Genomic DNA, 20,194 nt, shown 5'->3' on the forward strand with positions numbered 1-20,194 from the left:
TAGGCCCGGTCACATTTATTAGTGTACCTTCATAATGACTTCAGTGCACTCCAAGGTTTAGCATTCTTCATCATGCACTGTATCCACACCATAAATTGTTGCTAGTCAATTATTTATACGATATTATACTCAATCATGAAGACTGGCATGATTTTACGAAGGCTTGGTCATCGAGCCAATAACACGCACTACCAACTATAGACTATGTGCGATCTAGGGCGTGGCACTTATTACATCATTAAAATATCACGTGAAAAACGCATCCGCCATTTTTTGAGGGCAAAAAGGAACAAGTGATGCCGTCGAGTTGCTGTGTTGTTGAGTGCCGAAATCGTTGTAAAGCGGGAAAAGTTACATTGTACACCTTCCCTAAGAATCTGGTGCGAAGAAGACAGTGGATACAAGCTATTCACCGTGAAGCTTGGGAACCAACTCAGCATTCTCGGGTCTGTGGAAGACATTTCATTTCAGGTAGACACGGGATGAAAGTGTGTAATAGTTATACTGTAAATAATCAGAATGCTGCTTGGTTAAGTGTAATATTTTGTGAATGCACTACAACCACTACTGAAGTTTTTCTGTATTTTACAGAAAGACCTTGCAGGTTGAAATGGGATCCTGACTATGTTCCATCAATATTCTCATTTAAAGAGAGAAATGAAGAAGCAGATGAAGATAAGTTGGCTAGAAGTCATAGATTGCAGAACAGGAGAAGGGGCTACTCATCAAGTACACGCTCGAGTACACGTAAGGCATCACGAAAGTGCAAATCAACTACTACTCATGATCAGGTGCCACAAGTTGAAAATGCCGAGGAGTTGACGTCGACAGGAAATGATATAACTGATAGCACTGGAATAATGGATAATGAAATTTTAAGTGGTGCTGTTGAGACCATGGAAATTGACCATGAGCAGCATTGTGATGGTCCTGACGATTCTTCTGTGTTACATCAGCCCCGAACGCTTTCACATCTAGCAGAAGAATGTCTTAAGGGATACATACCTTCACTTGTAATGATCATTCATAAGCAGCAGCAGATTATTCAGCAACAACATCACGTTATTGATGCACTTAATGATAAAAAGGTGTCACTGGAAAAATGTCTAGATGAACAAAAAGAGTTAACTGAAATGGTGAAAGAAGAGCTGCAGACTGCATCTGTATTACTCAGCCCCTCTCTCCGAATGAAGGATGATGATGAACAAACTTATTTTTATTCTGGTTTGCCATCATATTCTGCATTTACCACACTACTTGCTTTGCTTTCTACTGTTTTACCTCCGTACGAGCACAGAGGAATAAGTCATAGTGACCAACTTCTGATGGTCTTGATGAAACTGAGACGGGCAACAACGAATCAGGATCTAGCTTATCGATTCAGAATTGATGTAACCAGAGTGTCTAAAATTTTTCATCTGTGGATTGATACAATGGCCTTTCAGCTAAAGCCTCTAGTAAAATGGCCAGAAAGAGGAATGATCCGGACCACTATCCCTGACTGTTTTAAGCCAAAATATGCCCGTACAACATGTATTATTGATTGCTCAGAAATCTTTATTCAACGCCCATCTTCATTAGCAGCAAGAGCTGAAACATATTCTAATTACAAAAGTCATAACACTGTGAAGTTTCTAATTGCTATTAGCCCCACGGGTGCAATTATCTTTGTTTCTAAGTGTTGGGGAGGACGTGCCAGTGACAAACACATTACTGCACACAGTGGGTTTTTGGACAAGCTGATGCACGGTGACTTGGTTTTAGCTGATAGAGGTTTTGATATAACAGAACCTTTAGCTCTTCGTGGTGCTTCACTAGCAATTCCTCCTTTCACAAAGGGAAAACCCCAACTCTCACAGAGGGAAGTGGAGACAGCTAGAGAATTGTCTAGGGTGAGGATCCATGTGGAACGTGCCATTGGGAGGCTCAAAAACTTCAGAATTTTACAGTCAACTCTACCGATCACCCTGGTGAAATCTACTACTGATGAAGAATTTTGTACCATTGATAAGATCTTATTTGTATGTGCTGCATTATGTAACTTGCAACCACCTTTGGTTTAAAATTATGTGAAGAAATTATATACACCACAACATTTTAGTTCATCAGTATATTATAAAGAATTCACAAATCTAAAACTTGAACTATGATGCAGAATATAAAATGGGACAGTACATAATCACATATTAAGAAAATCAAATATTACAGTTAGGACAGAACCAATCTCCTCTAGGGGCTCGCTTTATGCCAACACATTTGAAGTGAAACCATGAAATCTTACACTCAGAATTATCACAGCAAATCATCTTTCCATGCTCACCTTCTTGACAAAAACAGTATGTAACTTCTTCATTGCTGGTGGCTGCTACAGTGGTGGAGCTGGACAACTCACTTGTATCTATTACATTGCGAGTTAGGATTTCTGGTAACATAATTTCTACATAAAACTTCGTTAGCTTTCTAATCAAACTTTCAGTGAAGTTAGAATTAACTTTCATTCGCTCTATTAGAATTCCCTCGGGTGTCCATACAACAAAATCACAGTACTGTTTGCAGCTAACTACAAGCTGTCCCTGTACCTGTGTATAATATTTGTGATTCTGACGAAGCCCAGTTTCATTTAAAAATGAGTTTTTCGATCTGTGAAGCTGTGATGGGTGAGTACATTTACCCGAAAATGGGCACTTAATCTCCACAATTCCTTGTCCACCACAGCAACTACATTCTACCAATGCATCTGGGCTTGCACCCAAAAAAGGATATTGGGGGTTAACAACCAACCCAGCCAATGTACACCGGAATCCTTGATGTAATGATGACATTTTAGCAATGTATTCTCTCCTTGCTGTGTCTTCTTTTCCAACTCCCCATTTAATGGCCGGAATGTGACTGATGTCCACATTACAAAGCAACCTCTTTAAAAGACTATCAGGACTATTTTTTTCCTTGAAAGTGAAGACATCGTGGAACAAAGAAGCAGTAATACGACCTTGTCGTTGACTATACCAGTCACTGCTTAGCCTTTGGGTGCGTGTTGCTAATTCAATGGCCATAGCTTGCTCATTAGTAACAGACAAGCTTAAAAACACTTCTTTTGACAACTGAAGCAACATTTCCTTACTCAGTTTTTTGTGTTTGGGATCAAATAATTCAAGCAAAGGCTTTGGGATACTGGATACTACTTGTGTAATCACCAAGGAAGAAATTGATGCATCAGCACTGGATGTTGTTGATTCCATCACGGGTGTTGTGACCATTGATGTATCAGGACTCACTGATGATTCCACCATGGGTGTAGTGGCCGTTAATGTATCAGGACTCGATGGTGATTCCACCACGGGTGTTGTGACCATTGATGTATCGGGACTCGATGATGATTCCACCATGGGTGTAGTGGCCGTTGATGTATCAGGACTCACTGATGATTCCATCACAGGTGTTGTGACAATTGATGAATCAACACTTGAGGATATCATTCCTGAGTCAGTTACAGAATCTACAATTGGTGTACCAACACTCGATGTCACTTTGGATAGCTGAGAATCGTCATCAGGTTTTGGAACAATAGTAAAGACAGAAGCATGGGGCAAACAATTATTGATTGCACTGTAGAGTGTTTCTGGTGGTATTTGTGACAAATTTCTTTGCTGCTTTTTAGCTGAAGAAGTAAACTCACTGCAAGTCTGTTTTCTTTTAGAACTGTGTTTAGGCTTTACAAAATTAATATTTCTGACTTCAGCAGGATTTATCTGTAGAAAGATAAAAAGTTATAAACACTATTTATTACCTAATTTGTAAATACAGCAATATGATAACTCACATTTTCTTTATACCAGTTGTTCCAATTACAGCTTGTGGAGGTGCACGATGGCTTAGTAAGACCCAATCGAACAGCAGTTTCAACCTTGAAAAGTATTGCCGCTATGTGACTGCACACTTCACCCAGGCTACATATTAAACCAAGAATGACAATATATCTGTACTACCATGTAGAACTTACCCGGCTTTGCAAGTACAATGTGCTGTTATAACTTCAGCATCAGCCTTCTGCAATATGACCCAGGCCTTATGGGCTTGATCTGGAGTCTTTTGATTGGGGTTCACCAATGCTTTTAGGATGACATGATTCCCATGCCCATAGCAGTAGACAGTGCGGACATGACCGTTGCAAAAATAGTTGTACGCGTCCAGAGACTTGTGGGCTTTCAACTTTTCCTTGGTATAGGGCCCTTTGGTTTTGATTAAATATGAATATAAATCACCATACACCAGATCTGGCCACTGTGTCATATCATCCGTCCACGATTCCTCGCCAATAGAGTATGGATCCGGTAGTACTTCATCACGCATTGTGAGCTTTTCAACATAGCGTCTTTGTGCTAAATGCTCTAACGATTTAAAATACTCAGAAGTCATAATTTCAACATTCGCTTTTGCCCTCAAAAAATGGCGGATGCATTTTTCACGTGAATTTTTAATGATGTAATAAGTGCCACGCCCTAGATTGCACATAGCCTATTCAGTGGTTTGCTGAAAAAGTTACTGAAAACAAATGCTCTATTGCACCTTGCGGTGCTTATAGGCTTCTGATATCAATATTCTACGTGTGACTATACAATGATATATCAGCTACGCCTACTCATTACAAGGGGGTGGCACTCCTATTTATCCTGTACTCTGATCTTCATCCTCGGTCAAAGCGAAAGTCAAAAGTCAAGCTAAAAATTTGCAGTAAGTCAAGGACAAGCACAACTTGAAAGGTATATACCACTATCGATAATTTCCGATTAGCAATGTAAACGTAAATTTACAAAAAATAAAATTTGGTCAAGAGCCAAGTGCGATTTAGTCAAAAGTCAAAGCTTATTTGACCAAGGACGAAGATCAGAGTACAGGATATATTGGAGTGCCACTCCCTTGTCGTTACACGCCATAGTCGCCACAGTTCGTGACTATGCAGTCATGGCTATTGGCCAGCTAATTATAACTACAAATTTAAAAATCTTGTCAGTGGTTAAATCGTAAATATATAAACATCACGTACCTATTATGTAATGTTACTTGTCCTGTCACGTCCAGAATAACGAGAATTACAGAATTGTATCTGATCCCGTCCCCAGCCTCCCACGCACTCGATCACGCGAAGGTCGTCTGATGAAACTTCTTGGCCCAGGAAGTGCGCATTAATAAAGTTTACATCCCAGTGCGTGGGAGTATCAAAGCGCCGCGCTGGGTTATAACTACCATACAGCTAGACAGAGCGGCGCTGCTACTGTACGATATAATAACCCAGTGATAACTAACTTATCACCCTGTTGCGGAGCCACTCAGTCTCTTTCGTGACATCATAATAACCGCGAATGGCATTGTTTACCAATGGAACAAAGAGCCAAATAAGGAAATATTGATACAAAACACACCAATACAGCACTTAAAACTAGCTAAACCTTACAAGAAAACTGTTAATCCTTTACACAATAACACTACAAGTTACCAATACGATAGTTTAACAAATGTCAAGAATAGTCCGTGACGATTTTCTCTCCAGCAATCACTCCCAACGGTCACTATGGTGAAGAACTAATTTCCTCTAGCTTAATGGTTCTATCTCGGACTATGATAGCCACTTGTTGGTCTCTTGCACACCACGAGACACCACCATACCAACTTCTGACGAAGGCGAATCGTACCTGGAGCCACTGCTTCATAACACCACCCTTCGCTACAGTTTGTAGGCAGTATGTAAGGTCTCTCTTGCAGCTACGAAGTAGAACCTCCACATAATTCGGACGAAATCTTGAGTACAGTGACAGGAACTCAAACCGGAACTTAATTTACTATCCGTAAACTTCTGCGCACTCCCGCGCACTGGGATATAAAATAGTTATATCCCGTATACTCGGATGATATCATTGTTATTAAACTCGTCCTCGGCTCCTCCTCGGACTCGTGTAATAACAATGATATCACCCCCGTACCGGGATATAACTATAACATACACCTGAAAAGCACCAAGGCATGTACTTGGATAAATGAAAGTTTACCACATTTTTTGTGCATATTAATTTTGTCAGTATATGCACCAAACAAGCATGAATATAATTAAAATGTACTCGTTCTATAAATTTAATTTATTTTTAAGGTTTCCTAATAGTTAGTGGCTTTGTGAGTTGCCCATACCGTATAGCCTAAATATTTTGAGGGGGAAAATTTTCACTGATTTTGCAGTTTTGGGTGTTATCAGTGAAAATTTTACCCTTAAAATATTTTGACCTCCATACAGTCTAAATACATTTTGGGAGTGTGTGAAAATTTTATTTTTAGCAACATTGCTCAACCTCAAAATATTTAGGCTATAGCTACTGTACTTTTGTATAGGACATCAAGGTTTTTACGATATTCTATAAAACAAATTAAACCTGTTTATAGTTATGAACTTTTGCTACCCCTGGGCATTGGCAAGTATCAGACATAATCCAAAAATTAATTGTTCAAATTTAAACTGATTACTGGTGTGCATTAATTAGAATTTGGGCTAATGTTTCAGTGGTTATTAATGTTTTTATTTCTGCTTCCAACTATAAACAGATATTGCAGGGGCGGATCCAGGAGTTGGCAAGGGGAGGGGCACAAACAGGCTAAGTTGTAAGTGGATGGGGGAGAGCCAGATAGTAGTTCAGTGCTGCATTTTTGAAGCAGAAAGTAATTACCTCTTGGTAGTGTCCCACTGTTGATTTTTGCCATTTTGGCTATTTCAGATGGTTGTGAAGTCTTAAAAGTTGTTTTAAAGGCTCTGAATGTGTTAAAGAACTGCAACACGATAATTATTTTAGAGGCGCTTAGTACGCACGAAGGTGCTGGGTGACAATTTCACAGTTAATTTGACTTTGGTTCGCTTTGGTTTCAGGTGAATTTGTAATAAATGTTAGTAAAATGTGCATATTTTCATGAGTTTCTTGGCCTGACATAAAGTTAAGTAGCTATTTTAATCTGAAGTATGCCGCTGGCTCCTCCACAAGGCGTCACAAGATGAGGGAAGGGGGGGCATTTGCCCCAAATGCCCCATCCTGGATCCGCCATTGTATTGCATAAACATCTTAGGCATTTATAAGGTCTTCTGGTATACAGGCTCTGCCTTTACCAAGTACTTTAATCATAATCATAACAATCATAATTGCAAAATCTGCTTTGTAAGAAATTTAGCCCCACCTGTTATGCACACATTGGTAGCTAGCAATACAATTTTTATTAGCAATTATCTGTGGGAGGAGAAACATTTTTTTATGAAATTGCCTTAAATGGACATTTTCTGTTATAAAGTCTAAATTGTAGACAAATTTTACAATTTCCTCTGATAGATGTGTTGAGGTTTTGACAAGCTACTCATGGATATCAAGAATCAAGATTTGAAGTAACACTGTGAAAAATGAGGGATATAAGATGGTATTTCCAGTGGCTTATTGAATACAAAAAAGCTTGGTATAACCTGTAGTATACTAACAATCACATGTAACGCTTTAGTTAATGTGTTAAACATACTAAAACCACATATATGATGGTATAGTGTGGGCATTATACTAGATGTAAGCTGTTTCAGGTAATGTGGTAAATAAACTGAAACCATATATGCAATAGTATAGTATGGATTATACTAAAGTATAAAATGAGTATAATACAGGATTTATATTATTAAAGGCTTATTTGTATTCAATAAACCTCTAGAAATACCATATTATATCCCACCTTTTTCACAGTGTAATACCAAAAAATAAATACAAAATGCAGTAAAATCCAATTAGCATACAATTAAAACAAGTTTCCATAGCAACCAACACTTCAGAGGGTAGAGTTACTTGATAAGGTACTTGCATGGTGAAATTTCTAGATAACAAGCTTAAATGATTATTGTTGCAGCACAAAATGTAAAAATCACATTTTACTCAAGCACATGCCTTGGTGCAGTAGCTGTCTAAAGGTCTTCTTTCACCATTCTAAGTTGAATGCTAAGAAGGTTTTCATACATCAAATTTTAATTGGCATTTAGCTAGCTACTATAGTCACTCCAGCGATTTTTTATAAGATAATACATCTTTAAGTGGATGAACAGTTTATTCATTGAATGTAAGCATGAATGAGCACAAGAAACACGTTTGTAGCGATGTTCCACTAGGGCCAAGAAAGTGGACCACTCACCAGACAACCTTCGCGTGGTCGAGTGTGTGTGGGCAGCTGGACGAAACCATATTGCATCACAGATTAGGCCACTCCAAATAAATTCTCTGTTTCCCGTCCTGGATTCAAGCATATTTGCATGCGGGCGGGTGGTCCATTTCCATTATTTCATTATAAGATTAGCAGCTTTTCAAGCCAGTATTTGCCTGGTACAACCATAAAAGCTGCACAAAATCATGCTTAGGCTTGTTCCTTCCTTTTTAATTTGCAAAAATAACACAAACGTGAAGGTTGTGCTGACTTGATAGCACTGATGACACGTGAGCTTTATTGAGCCTGCCAGTATGCAAGAATAACCGGGAAATAATAGAAGAATACGGAATAATGGAGTATTTAAAGCTGACAGTAATCAGATGCGGGCGGTGGACGGAACTGAACAGAGAATTTATTTGGAGTGGCCTTATATACACGTTCAGTTTCCTGGATAGTAGTAATTAGAGGCACGTAAGCAAATTACGCGCCCCTCTCAGGGGCGGATCTAGGATTTATAAAAGGGGGGGCTAACTCAAGGTACTAATCTCTTGGGTAGAGGTGTGCGAAGCACACTTCCCAGCAGGGGTCTGGGAGCATGCCCCCAGGAAAATTTTGAAAAATTGATGCTAAAACACTGCAATTTGGAGACATTTCCACATAAAATTCAGAATATTGTCTGCCTGTAGATATTTTATATACTGCCTTTAGATTATAGGTATGGCTCTCTGAAGCATTTTGCTAATGGAAAAGTTTTGGTAGGTATAGACAACCAAGTACATGATGCACCCCTCTCACAATTGCACAACACTGAATAGGTGCATGTTAGAATAATAATGTTGAAAGTGGAAAATTTTGAAATTTGAACAATACAAGATTGAATCTGAGAGCATTTTCAATGGAAATTGTGTACCTGAATTAAGTATTGCCATACATATTAACTGCACAAGTAGATGAATGAAGTCCTTTAAACATACCAATTCACTTCATTGTATGTATAGGTGCAGGCAGATTTGGAAAAATTCCATAACAGAACCAACTACATGCTTCCAGTGAATGTTCTATTAGAGTAGTTAGCTGACTGCTCTATTAGAGTACCTCGAGATCTTGTACACCTCCAATGCTGATCCTGGTCCTTGTTGCATAAACTTTAGCATAAATCCACTGATAATACCTTGGAAAGATGTTTATAAGGTGGTTTTATGAGTATTTGTGTTATTAGTGATCATGTAATTATGCTAAGACAAAATTTCATTATAATACTCAGCATATTGATCAAGTAAAACCTAAATATGAAGGGGGGGGCTTCAGCCCCCAAAGCTCCCCCCCCCTGGATCCGCCCCTGCCTCTGTTAGACTCACCTGGCCAAACCTGCTTTTCCCCTTTTTTGAGTGATGATTGGAAAATAGTGGGCCATGCAAGACTAACAGAATGTGGACTAGTCAGCCCACAATCTTGTTCGTGGATTCTCATACATGGTATTCAGTCATTATAGCTAGTAATGAAAAATCTACAATGGCACATAAAATAGAAGTAAAGTTGCTAGCTAGCTACAAAAATATGCAAATACTGATGTTAAAATCCAAGGATTAATCACACAAAAATATAAATCCTGAGTTTAGAAGGGATAGTGAAAATGCAAAAAAGCTAGAAGTAACTTTTAACAAATAACTACAAGAACACTACAAATATAACTATGTACAAACACCTATTATTGGTTGTATTGTTTATGTGTCATCTGAAGGTTACAATAAAGATTGTTGGCACACTTTCCAACTTCATAGCATCTTCACCACCATATTACTTATCTTCATCAGACCAGCCCAACACATAGTTATGATTACCAGCTAGTAGTTGTGTAATCTGTCCAAATTCAGGTTGGGGCTTTGGTTCAGGGTTCCTACAGAACAAAAATTACTGCAAATAAACACCAACTGGGGTTGTTTAGATAAAGAAAAAGGTCATTACATACATAGGGAGGGACCTGCAAGAAGGCTAGTGCCTGTTAAATGCAGAAACTATGACTACTGAGATAAAAACCAACAGCTATACTGAATTGCAGAAAAATCCCTAGGTCAGATAATGACTGAATCCCTACAGTCTAGACAAGTGACCAAGGAAGCCACACAGCTAGGATCTGGAAATTTTTCTTCATTCAACCTATATATGCCACAAAACAGCATATATTCTTGTAGACTGAGTTTGTTAATGGTATATGCTATTCCAGCATGTGTACTTGTATAGTTCATAGTCCATGCACAAAGCATGACAACACAGGATTTTGCTATTGAATTCATCACCTTTACAGTTGACTTGCAATAGAATTTGCCGCTTTTGCAGTATAATTTGTTGCATTTGCAGTTGCAATAGAATCCGTCACTCTTTGTTTCATGCAATAGAATTGGTAATTAAAGCTGCAACAGAATTATAGGCACTATTTAAATCAGGATTCATTACTTTTGGAAATTTCTTGTCAAAACTAATCAGTGAGCACCAGGCTAAACAAGAACACGTACATGAAGCAGTTGTCGACCAACCAAAACTTGTATTAAATTTTGTGGGTAAAAATTTCGTGGTTTGCCAAAAAGACAGGTTTGCAAGTGTATTAAATTTCGTGGGTATAATTTTTGTGGTTTATGGAACGAAATTCGTGCTGTAAGGTCATGTTTAAGGTTTACAATTCAACTTGACATCTTTGGCTAGCTACTCCATTTATGATGGCGTACTTATCTGGGACTAAGCAAACCATTTTGTGGGGTTGACTCACCACAAAAGAATCTTGTCTACTGGAATCAGACGAAACGGGTCTTAGATACTTGAACAAGGCCATCAGTATCTTTTCATATGGTGAACAGGTGCACGTGTCGTCATCAGCATATTATCTGTGATAGTGTATTGCATATTTTGCACGTTAATAGTATAAGGAGTGTGTAATGGTGGCAACAGTTAATAGGTTTACTCGAGCTGAGACGTGAGTTTCAAAATGGATTAATTTTCGTGGATCAGCTTTAGCTATGTGGATTAATTTTTGTGGATCAGCTGCAAACCACGAAATCCACAAAAAATTTATACACCAAGAAAATTTCTACGCTTACAGCTAGTAGTTTGTTTTCAGCACCTATAACTTGTTTACAGGATGCTTGATAAGGATTCCTACACTGTGGTTCATTATTGGCAGACATTAAACCACTACGTGAGTGCCCAATATTTACACCTCTTTAACCACTGTACATACCCAGAAATTCCTTGAAAATTAGGAATTTCAAGCTCAATTAGGGATCATAGAAAAAAGTAGGGAAACAAGGGAGGTCACCTACACCTGAAGATATACTAATGAAGATTTAATCCCTAGTTCAGTGTATACCCATCCCATGACTGAATTCAGGATTGAGAGTGCTAGCTAGCTAGCACCTTTTGAAGCCACACAAATGCTGTTCTTTTCACCTTTGATACAGGCAAAACAGGAATCTAAACTACTGCTTCAAAGATTGACTTAACTTTCTACTATACAGAGACCAAAGTATAAGATTGTACCTTATTTCATTCACACGTTATAGTCCTTCAAAGTTAACTCACACATTTTTCTTATTTCACGATACTGGCTGCTTGCACAGGCAGGGCCACCAAGAGGATATAGGGGCCCCAGGAAAATTTAGAACGTGGGGCCCCTATAATCCATAATCAGTTTTCAATACAGAAAAACAGACACAAGGACATTACAAGAACAAGCTTAGCTAAGTAGCTACTAGACTACAACTAAAAGCAAACTAGCTACTAACTGATAAGCTTATTAATAGTTTTAGCATGCAAATCAAGCTAGGGGGCATGCCCCCCACGAAATTTTTGAGAAGTATAGGCTCTCTGAGATTGAATGTGAGAGCAATTTCACTAGAACAGGCTTAGCCAACTAGCTAGACTACATGCTACTAACTGATAATTATAAGCTTATTAACAGTTGCATGCAAGGGGTCTGGGGGTATGCCCCCGCAGGAAAATTTTGAAACTTAGACTTTCTGAGATTGAATGTGAGAGAAATTTTACAAGAGCAAGCTTAGCTAACTAGCTACTAGACTACAAGCTACTAACTGATAAGCTTATTGACAGTTTTGGCATGCAATAACCTAGGGAGGTCTGGGTACATCCCCTTCCAGGAAATTTTTGAAAATTAGACTCTCTGAGATTGAATATGAGAGTGATTTTACAAGAATAAGCTGATTACAACTTAAGACAAAGTGCTAGCTACTAACTGATAAGCTTATTGACAGATGCAAAGCATGCCAAGCTATGGGGTCTGGGAGAATGCCCCAAGAAAATTTAGAAAATTTGACTCTGAGATTAAATATGAGAGTGATTTTAATAATTTATCACAGTATAATTATAATTTAATGTATTAGGGGAATTGCTAGCTGTATTAAGGCATCTTAAGTTTGAATTTTACAGCAAGTTTTCTGCCAAAAAAAAAAATACATACCACCTAGTAAGTTTTTGTACTCTAATTTTTTAACAGTTACTAATTTACTATGACTGAATATTTGTCTGACTGCTGTAATAGGGTGGCTGTTCTATTAGAGTATCTCAAGAAGTCATGCTATCTATATAGGTGCCTTATAAGTAATGGTTTGCTGCCATTGCTGCACTGGATTGCTATGGATCTCATTGAGCAGAGCTTGGATGGTATCTTTTATATACTGAGGCTTCTTATATATCTTCGAGTCTACAGGGAAGATTTACACTGTTGTATATAAGTTCGTTTTATTGTAGCTATGTTGGATAAGTAGCTATGGGACAGCTACTACTGTATGAAGCCCCTGGAGGCTCCTTACAAAGTGGAGCCCAGGGAAAAATTCCCCAGCTGCCCGCCTGTTGGCGGCCCTGTGCACAGGCATCAAATTCGCTGTAAAGATTCTTCAATAAACTTAACACATGAATTTGTCTTTGCACTTCTTCTTTCTTGAGTTACGTATGCCAGAAAAAAAGAGCAAGTGCCCGCAAGCAAACTTTGACTTCCGGGCCATGTAGTCCAGGCTAGAAACCTGAATTTTCAGGTCAACCTTGTTTTTTAATTTAAAGTAATTCTTTAAGCCGTTTTATATCAATTTGTACCTGCTGAATTCAAATCTGATGGGTACCAGCTGCTAAACCTTGAGCATTTTTTTATAAAAGGTATCAAACATGACCTTATAAAAGTTTATACCTTTAAAACAAGCCATTTCCATGATAGCCTTTCATAGTAGCATCTATGGTTCTAAATAGATAAAACATGACCTAATAAATGATGAATAAGTTTCAGTTTTGCCTAATAATACAATATCTTCCGTTTCCATGGTGATCTCTAAACCCACAATTAATTATGATGTATTCTGACAAGTGAGTTAAACTGCTTCTGTGAGTGCTGAAAGATCCTAGAAGGTACTATATTGTGTTTGTACATCTCCTTCTTGGTAGAATTAATGTTTGCACACTTTCTGATGGCCTGAGGCTGGTTATTTTATGAATTGTTTGGCTGAATAAATTGACAGTAGGCTTATTAAAACCCCACGACCCCATATACCTTGGTAAGGTTAGTAGTCCATTCTTTCATACAGGTATAGAGTGTCTTATTTGTGGAGGCAAGAAGCCAGAACTTATCCGGTCAACCAGAATTCAGAGTTTCCATGAAGCCAGTAAGCAACGTGGTGATGGGCTCAGTGAAAAACTTCCAAAAGGTGAATTGCACTTTACATGCCATAAGAATTGCATAAATACTTATTGCTCAAAGCATCACATCAAGTGATATTTAAGAAAGCATAAGGGAGAGATATGTGCTGTTTCTCCAAGCCCTAAAAGATTGAGGGGGCAATGCAATTTCAGCTTTCTTCAAGAGTGCCTATTCTGTGGTCAGGAATGCATAGTGAGCCGCCCTTCAAAAAATCCTAGTCGATGGAGGGAAGTGTATTTATGTAGAACAGCCAATGATGGAAAGGCAACATCCAAAGAAGCAATTCTAACACGTGCACATGAAAGAAATGATGCCTGGGGAAGAGAGGTAGCAAATAGAACAAATTTAGCGGTTTGTGATTTGCATGCAGCTGATGCCAGGTATCACAGAGACTGTTTAGCTAAATGTTTCACCAACAAGCCATCAGCAGACTATAATACTGAGGTTTGTGATAGTGCTCTAGATGAATTGTTGGTACAAATGTCATTCAATTTTGCACGCACCTGGAATAGCATAGAAATATACAGTCTGTACAGTGAGTTGGGTGGTACTAAGCTCTAACGGCGTTCTCTCATCAAGACTGTGCAAGATCATTTCCACCCGAATTTGCTTGTTTTGTCTTTCCCTGGTATTGCATCAATTTTAGTGTTTTGAGGCAAAGCATCAGATCATCTGCACCTTATTGATGATGCAGAGGATGACAGTGATGCATAAGCAATCTCAATGGTAGTCAAGAGAATCAAAGCAGAAAGCTTGAAACTAAAAAGAGATGGTCATGCCTATCCAACCCGCATATCAATGAACACTGCTCTGGCGGAATGCAGCAGTACCTTGCTATCACTTTTTGCAGCAATATCCCCCGAGCTTGATTCATCCATGGAAGCTGCCATGATGGGCAGCATTGTTACTAGTGCTGTGAATAACCAGACAGCTATCTTTAAGTGTATTGCTTAACCAAAAGTGAAAGCTAGTTGACCAATTCCACAACTTTGGCATCACTTCCTCCTACAATGAACTGCAACGATTCAAAATTTCATGTGCAAGTTCAATGGCAAAACTTACCGAGATTGGGGTTGTTTGACAGCACAAATGGTCTGGTTCAAGTTGTGGCTGATAACTTTGATACAGAAATTTCTTCCCAAAATGGGTAGAAATCAACCCATGGATTGGCAATGATTATGACACAAGCTGGACAGCCAAAACCAGGAGCGTCACCTGAAATAGATGAAATTCCCACAATCAAGCGTCTCAAATGGGAGGAAACAAAATCCAATTGCCTGACACTAGGGGAGGTAAATATTCAACGCTATAATGGTAGCAAGAAGTCTGACATGCCAGATCAGTACAGTGTTCAAATTGTACCTAAACTTATTTTCTTAGCTAGGCAACAAATTTCACTTGAAAGGGCAGCATTTGAAGATATGTTATTCTTAAGACAAGTTACTGAAGGCACTTCATCTTTAGAGTACAATGGTTTCAATACAAAGTGTACACGAGAAAGTGGTCAGCAACCAGGGAATACAACAGGAATAATTTACACTCCATTTTTGGATACGATTCCAGCTGAGCCTGACACAATGAAGACTGCTATGGTAGAAGCACAACATCTAACATCACTAACTGGCGAAGAGTGGACTATCTTCACCAATGACCAGCAATTATATCAGGTGGCTGTTAACATAACTTGGGCGGACCAGAGCATGTTCTCTATGTCTGTACCCCGACTTGGTGGCATGCACATGATAATGAGTTTTGTTGGAGCTGTGGGTACCTTGATGGGAGGAAGTGGACTTGAAGATATTTTGAAGTCTAGTTTTGCTGGAGTGCCTAAGCTTCTGTCTGGAAAGAAATTTCCACAAAATGTCAGAGCGCTTCGCATTGTGACAGAGGAAGTCTTGAGACCAGTACTTGATAATCAAGAGCTGCACACAACAAATGATCTTATAAAATACCTGGTCTTAAAAAGCCAACAAAGTAACACCACAAAACTGTGGGTTGATTGGCTGATCAAGCCAGTATTAATTATGATGAAATTTGTTCGAGCAGAAAGGGAAGGAGATTGGCCACTCCATCTGTGTGCTGTTAAAGATATGTTGCCATATTTTTTTGCATCTGGCCATGTCAACTATGCACGATATGGTCTATACTACCTTTGATCTATGCAACGACTTCATCCAACACTACTCATGCATCACCAGAATGGCTTGTGGAATGCCATTTGGTCAGATCTCTTTATTGAGACAACGTACATGCGATATGGACACGGACCGGCTGGCATTGTTGGCTCCACAATGCACGAATCTACTCTGGCCATTTGGGCTCTTTCCCAAAGCACTTGTGCTCAGTTGATGAATGATTTGGAGGCAATGAAAGATGGTGAAGAGCAATATGTTCTGACTTCTCATAAGGAGGAAAGGCATACACGCATCAAACTGATGCTGCAGATAGAACGAAAATACATGAAGCAATATCAACATGCATTGATGTGTTTGAAAGTGATAAGCATCCAGTAAACGGTCTTGTAGACATATTTTCTGGTAGAGTTGTTGATGATGAAGCAGTGAATGTTCATAATTGTGTGGAAATGGGAACTAGACAGTGGCCAGCTGGATTCCATAAAAAGTTGACCAAACAAGTGAAGACCATGGCAGCATCAACAAAACAGACTACTAAACTTGGTGATAACATGCATATTGTGGATACTGAATTTATTTATGCACGCGTCTTTGGAATTATGGCATCGTCCAGAGACACTGTTTCTAAAGACTTTATTCTCTCATGAATTGGCTCCACACCCAACAGCTCTCTTTAATGATAATGGTGAAATGAGAAAGACTAGCAAGTCTGTGTTAAAGACCAAGCTGCAGGTGGTGTGTGGAATGCGAAACAGGCAACTTCCCAAGGTAGTAATCCTGGATGGCTGTGCATTGCTTTGGACTGTTCCTTGGCCAGCTTCACCTGCAAAAGTGTCTGACTTCATCAATGCAGCAGTCACCAGTATTATGGAAAGAATGGAAACCACTACAATTTTACATGTGGTTTTTGACAGGTATTACAACATGAGTACAAAGTCAGGATGTCAGACAGCACGACAGAAAGGATTAAGCCATGTTTACAGGTTAGCAGAAGAGTCACCTCTTCCAAAGCAGGCCATAGTGTTGAATGTGAGTGCAAACAAGAAGCAAGTCATTCAAATGATTGTTGATCGACTGTGCGCATTTCAGGTTCCACATGAGGAGCATGTTGTTGTAACTGGTCCTGAGCCACATCCAGTAGAAGTTGGCATTGGTGAATGGCAAACACCAATAACTCATGAAGAAGCTGATGTCATTATGGCATACCACATGATCCAAGAAGCTGCAGCAGGACACTCCCCAATTAGTGTGGTATCTGAGGATATGGATGTGCTCCTCATTCTAGTTCATCATCTGCATGCACATGCCAATAGCTGGTCACAGAGTATTCAAGTGATGATGGAAGGATGTTCTAGAAACCATGCAATTATTGATGTTAATAAGGTAGTACAACAGCATGATGCCATAATACCCAATCTCCTTGGGGCACATGCTTTGAGTGGATGTGACACTGTATCCTCTTTGGCTGGTATAGGTAAGGCAACTGTTTTTAAAAATTTGACAACATTCACTGATACTCTTCCTCTTGGAGACCTGTCTGCGTCATTAGATGAGGTCAGAGACTCATGTCTTAGGTTTGTAGCCACATTATATGGCAAAGACCAAGAGACATCATTAAACACCATGCGTTCCAACATTTTCAAAAAGAAAATTGCTGGCCAACGTCATATACCACCCAAGCTGAGCAGCCTGCCACCCACTATGGCTGCATTCAAGCTCCACTGTCAATGTGCTCACTTTCAGACAGCATTGTGGAAGGCTGCAGGCATGTCTTCCCCCCCAGATTTGAGCCCATTGCAGTATGGCTGGGAGATGATTAATGGGTTAGAGCTTCGACCAGTTTTTACTCCACCAGGGCAGTTAGCTGCACCGGATGAAGTGCTCAACCTCGTCAGTTGTGGCTGCAAAACTGGATGCAAAACAGCACTCTGCTCGTGTGTGAAATTCAACCTCACCTGCTCTGAGTTTTGCAAATGTATGGGGCAAGCTACTTGCCAAAACCCTATGAAGCCAATAACACCAGGCAGTGAAGACAGTGGTGATGAAGAATCTTTATAGACAAGGGAGAAGGAACTGATCATGTAATGCTATACTTCATCAAATTTTTTTCTAAAATTCATTATTTTTTATTTGTAGTATATCAATCATCTTGGTGTCTGTATTACCTTTTTAAACATGAATTTGGTTAAATTACTGATGTATCCATAATTGCATACATTTGTGAGTGCCACTTTAGGTTATATCTCAAAATGTTCAATGTTTCACATCTGGCACCCACCAGATTTATAAAAAGTTGGTCTAGAAAAATGTTTAAAAATTACTTCATGTTCTAAAGCAAGGTTATGTGAGTTCTAGCCCAGACTATTGTAACTTTATGCAGGATCACACTGAACAATTGTAATTCCATGCGCTAATAGTTTGCAAATTTATCACTGATGGCCCACCAAAAGTTTAGTAGAGATCCAACTGTCGTGTATTCCAGAATATCACCTTTCAATGCAGTGTAGAAATTGTGCACGCCAACCAGTTATTACAACAAATTCCAATCCCAACTTTATCAAATAACAAGCTATAAATGAAGTTCTGAACAAAAGAAAAGCTCTTGTTCCTTTTCTTTACACACTGGGACACCTTCCCTTGCTTGTGGAGTCGCCAAGCCTGCTCTTCAATAGGTAATGCCTCGTAAAGCACAGTCAGTGTCTTGTAATGGGTGATAAATCCAGCTGGAACAACGTCCCTACCTAAAAACAGGTGTACAATTACAAATGAAACTTACCAGCATACACTATCACAGGAGAAAACACAGGAAGAATGTGTGTTGGCTACAAACCAGCTTGCATTCGCATGTGTCTTCAAAACTAACACTTACTTTCACACTAACTCACTCTATCGTCACTCTTTGGCACCCAAACGATCATTTTCATGATGGTTTTCAAACAAAACAGGCTGTTCCTTGGCTTGGCACAAAACACGGCCGCCTAACACGGATACTTTGAGTATGCATATGATGCAACTACCGCATGTGGTTATGTGAGTTGCCCCTTGAGTGGTTTCAAAAATCCGCTAGCATCCACTAGTATATCTGCAGGTGTAGTGACCTCTCTTGTTTTACTACTTTTTATTTCTTTGATTCCTAATTGCATCAGTCAGGCAGTCAGTAATAAAAATCCACTAAAACAAATTTGTAACAACTTGTTGGAAGCATTTCAGGTCATAATGAAGGCACGTTTGGGCTAGGTTATACCTAACCAATACTGCCAAGGCACTATGAAGGTACATATAGTTGATTGTGTAGAAAGAAACAAATACCTCAGAAGCTATACATAGTAGTTTTCATCAAGTAGATCACGTGACATTCCAAAATCAGCAATCTTTAGAAATAAAGCACCACAGTAACCCCGTGTGAATTATTCTCTTACCTTGCATGTAATTAACTGATTCAGAAACAAGCATATTTCTTGCTGCCAAATCTCTGTGAACAAACTGTTTACCACTAAGGTAAGCCATTCCTGCTACAATCTCCAGACAAGACTTCATCAGAAGCAGTTGTAGCGTTTCATGAGCAACAACACCAATTCTAGATACACAAAATGTCATTACATGGAAACAGCGCGAGCAGGGATTTACTCATGAAGGTCAAAGCTGTATCAGCAGATTCCTCAGGTCTCCTCTGGACACATATTCTAATACAATCATGACAGGTTCATCTGTCACTACACCATGAAGCTTGACCACATTGCCATGGTCAAACTGGTACATTATGGCAGCTTCCCGGAGGAATTGTACTCTATCCTTAGTACTAACATTTACATTTAAAGTCTTCACAGCAACTTCTATTTTCTTGCGTGAGCTAGGCTTCCACATGGCACGAGTAACTATTCCAAATTCACCTGATCCTAATTCATCTCCAACCCTGTGGTGTACATAGGACAAGAAATATTATAACACAATCAGCAGTACTACGTATACACACTAACACTAAATAGTGTCTAACTCATTGCATTAATTTTTAATCCCCTCTGTCACACATGCCCACAACCAGCCGAAGGCCAGTGATGTGGTTTTCTGAAATTCTTTTTTGACAAAGTGTGTGTGCATGTTTGTTTGTATATTTGTTTGCACCCACATCAGCAAAATGATTTATGCTACCTATATGTGA

The 20,194-nt window shown here is 39.1% G+C and overlaps 3 protein-coding genes and 1 long non-coding RNA gene across 5 annotated transcripts in view; 2 read left to right on the plus strand and 2 right to left on the minus strand.

The window, feature by feature from the left end:
• LOC136250824 (uncharacterized) overlaps positions 1-5,146 on the minus strand; it is a 65,411-nt gene extending 60,265 nt beyond the window's left edge. The window contains exon 1 of the mRNA XM_066043145.1: positions 5,045-5,146. The gene's annotated coding sequence lies outside the window, so the exon portion shown is untranslated. The remainder of the gene's footprint in view (positions 1-5,044) is intronic.
• The window catches only part of LOC136250857 (uncharacterized), a 383,395-nt gene that overhangs the window by 333,236 nt on the left and 29,965 nt on the right, over positions 1-20,194 (plus strand). The gene's annotated exons all lie outside the window — the stretch shown is intronic.
• LOC136250826 (uncharacterized) lies at positions 261-2,105 on the plus strand. The gene is made up of 2 exons (XM_066043148.1): positions 261-471; positions 592-2,105. Exons 1-2 carry the CDS (start codon positions 297-299, stop codon positions 2,061-2,063), a joined length of 1,647 nt encoding a protein of 548 aa, XP_065899220.1. The 5' UTR covers positions 261-296; the 3' UTR covers positions 2,064-2,105.
• Positions 2,096-5,013, minus strand: LOC136250825 (uncharacterized). Of its 2 annotated transcripts, XM_066043147.1 has the most exons (4): positions 4,001-5,013; positions 3,821-3,947; positions 3,437-3,749; positions 2,096-3,244 (listed from the first exon to the last, which is right to left on the minus strand). In XM_066043147.1, the coding sequence occupies exons 1-4, from the start codon at positions 4,510-4,512 to the stop codon at positions 2,196-2,198; spliced, it is 2,001 nt and encodes a 666-aa protein (XP_065899219.1). In that variant the 5' UTR covers positions 4,513-5,013; the 3' UTR covers positions 2,096-2,195. The 2 variants fall into 2 exon arrangements, with proteins under 2 accessions (XP_065899219.1, XP_065899218.1); XM_066043146.1 differs by having other exon boundaries at positions 2,096-3,749; positions 4,001-5,012.

Source organism: Dysidea avara, chromosome 3, assembly GCF_963678975.1.
Source record: "Dysidea avara chromosome 3, odDysAvar1.4, whole genome shotgun sequence".
Classification (NCBI taxonomy): domain Eukaryota; kingdom Metazoa; phylum Porifera; class Demospongiae; order Dictyoceratida; family Dysideidae; genus Dysidea; species Dysidea avara.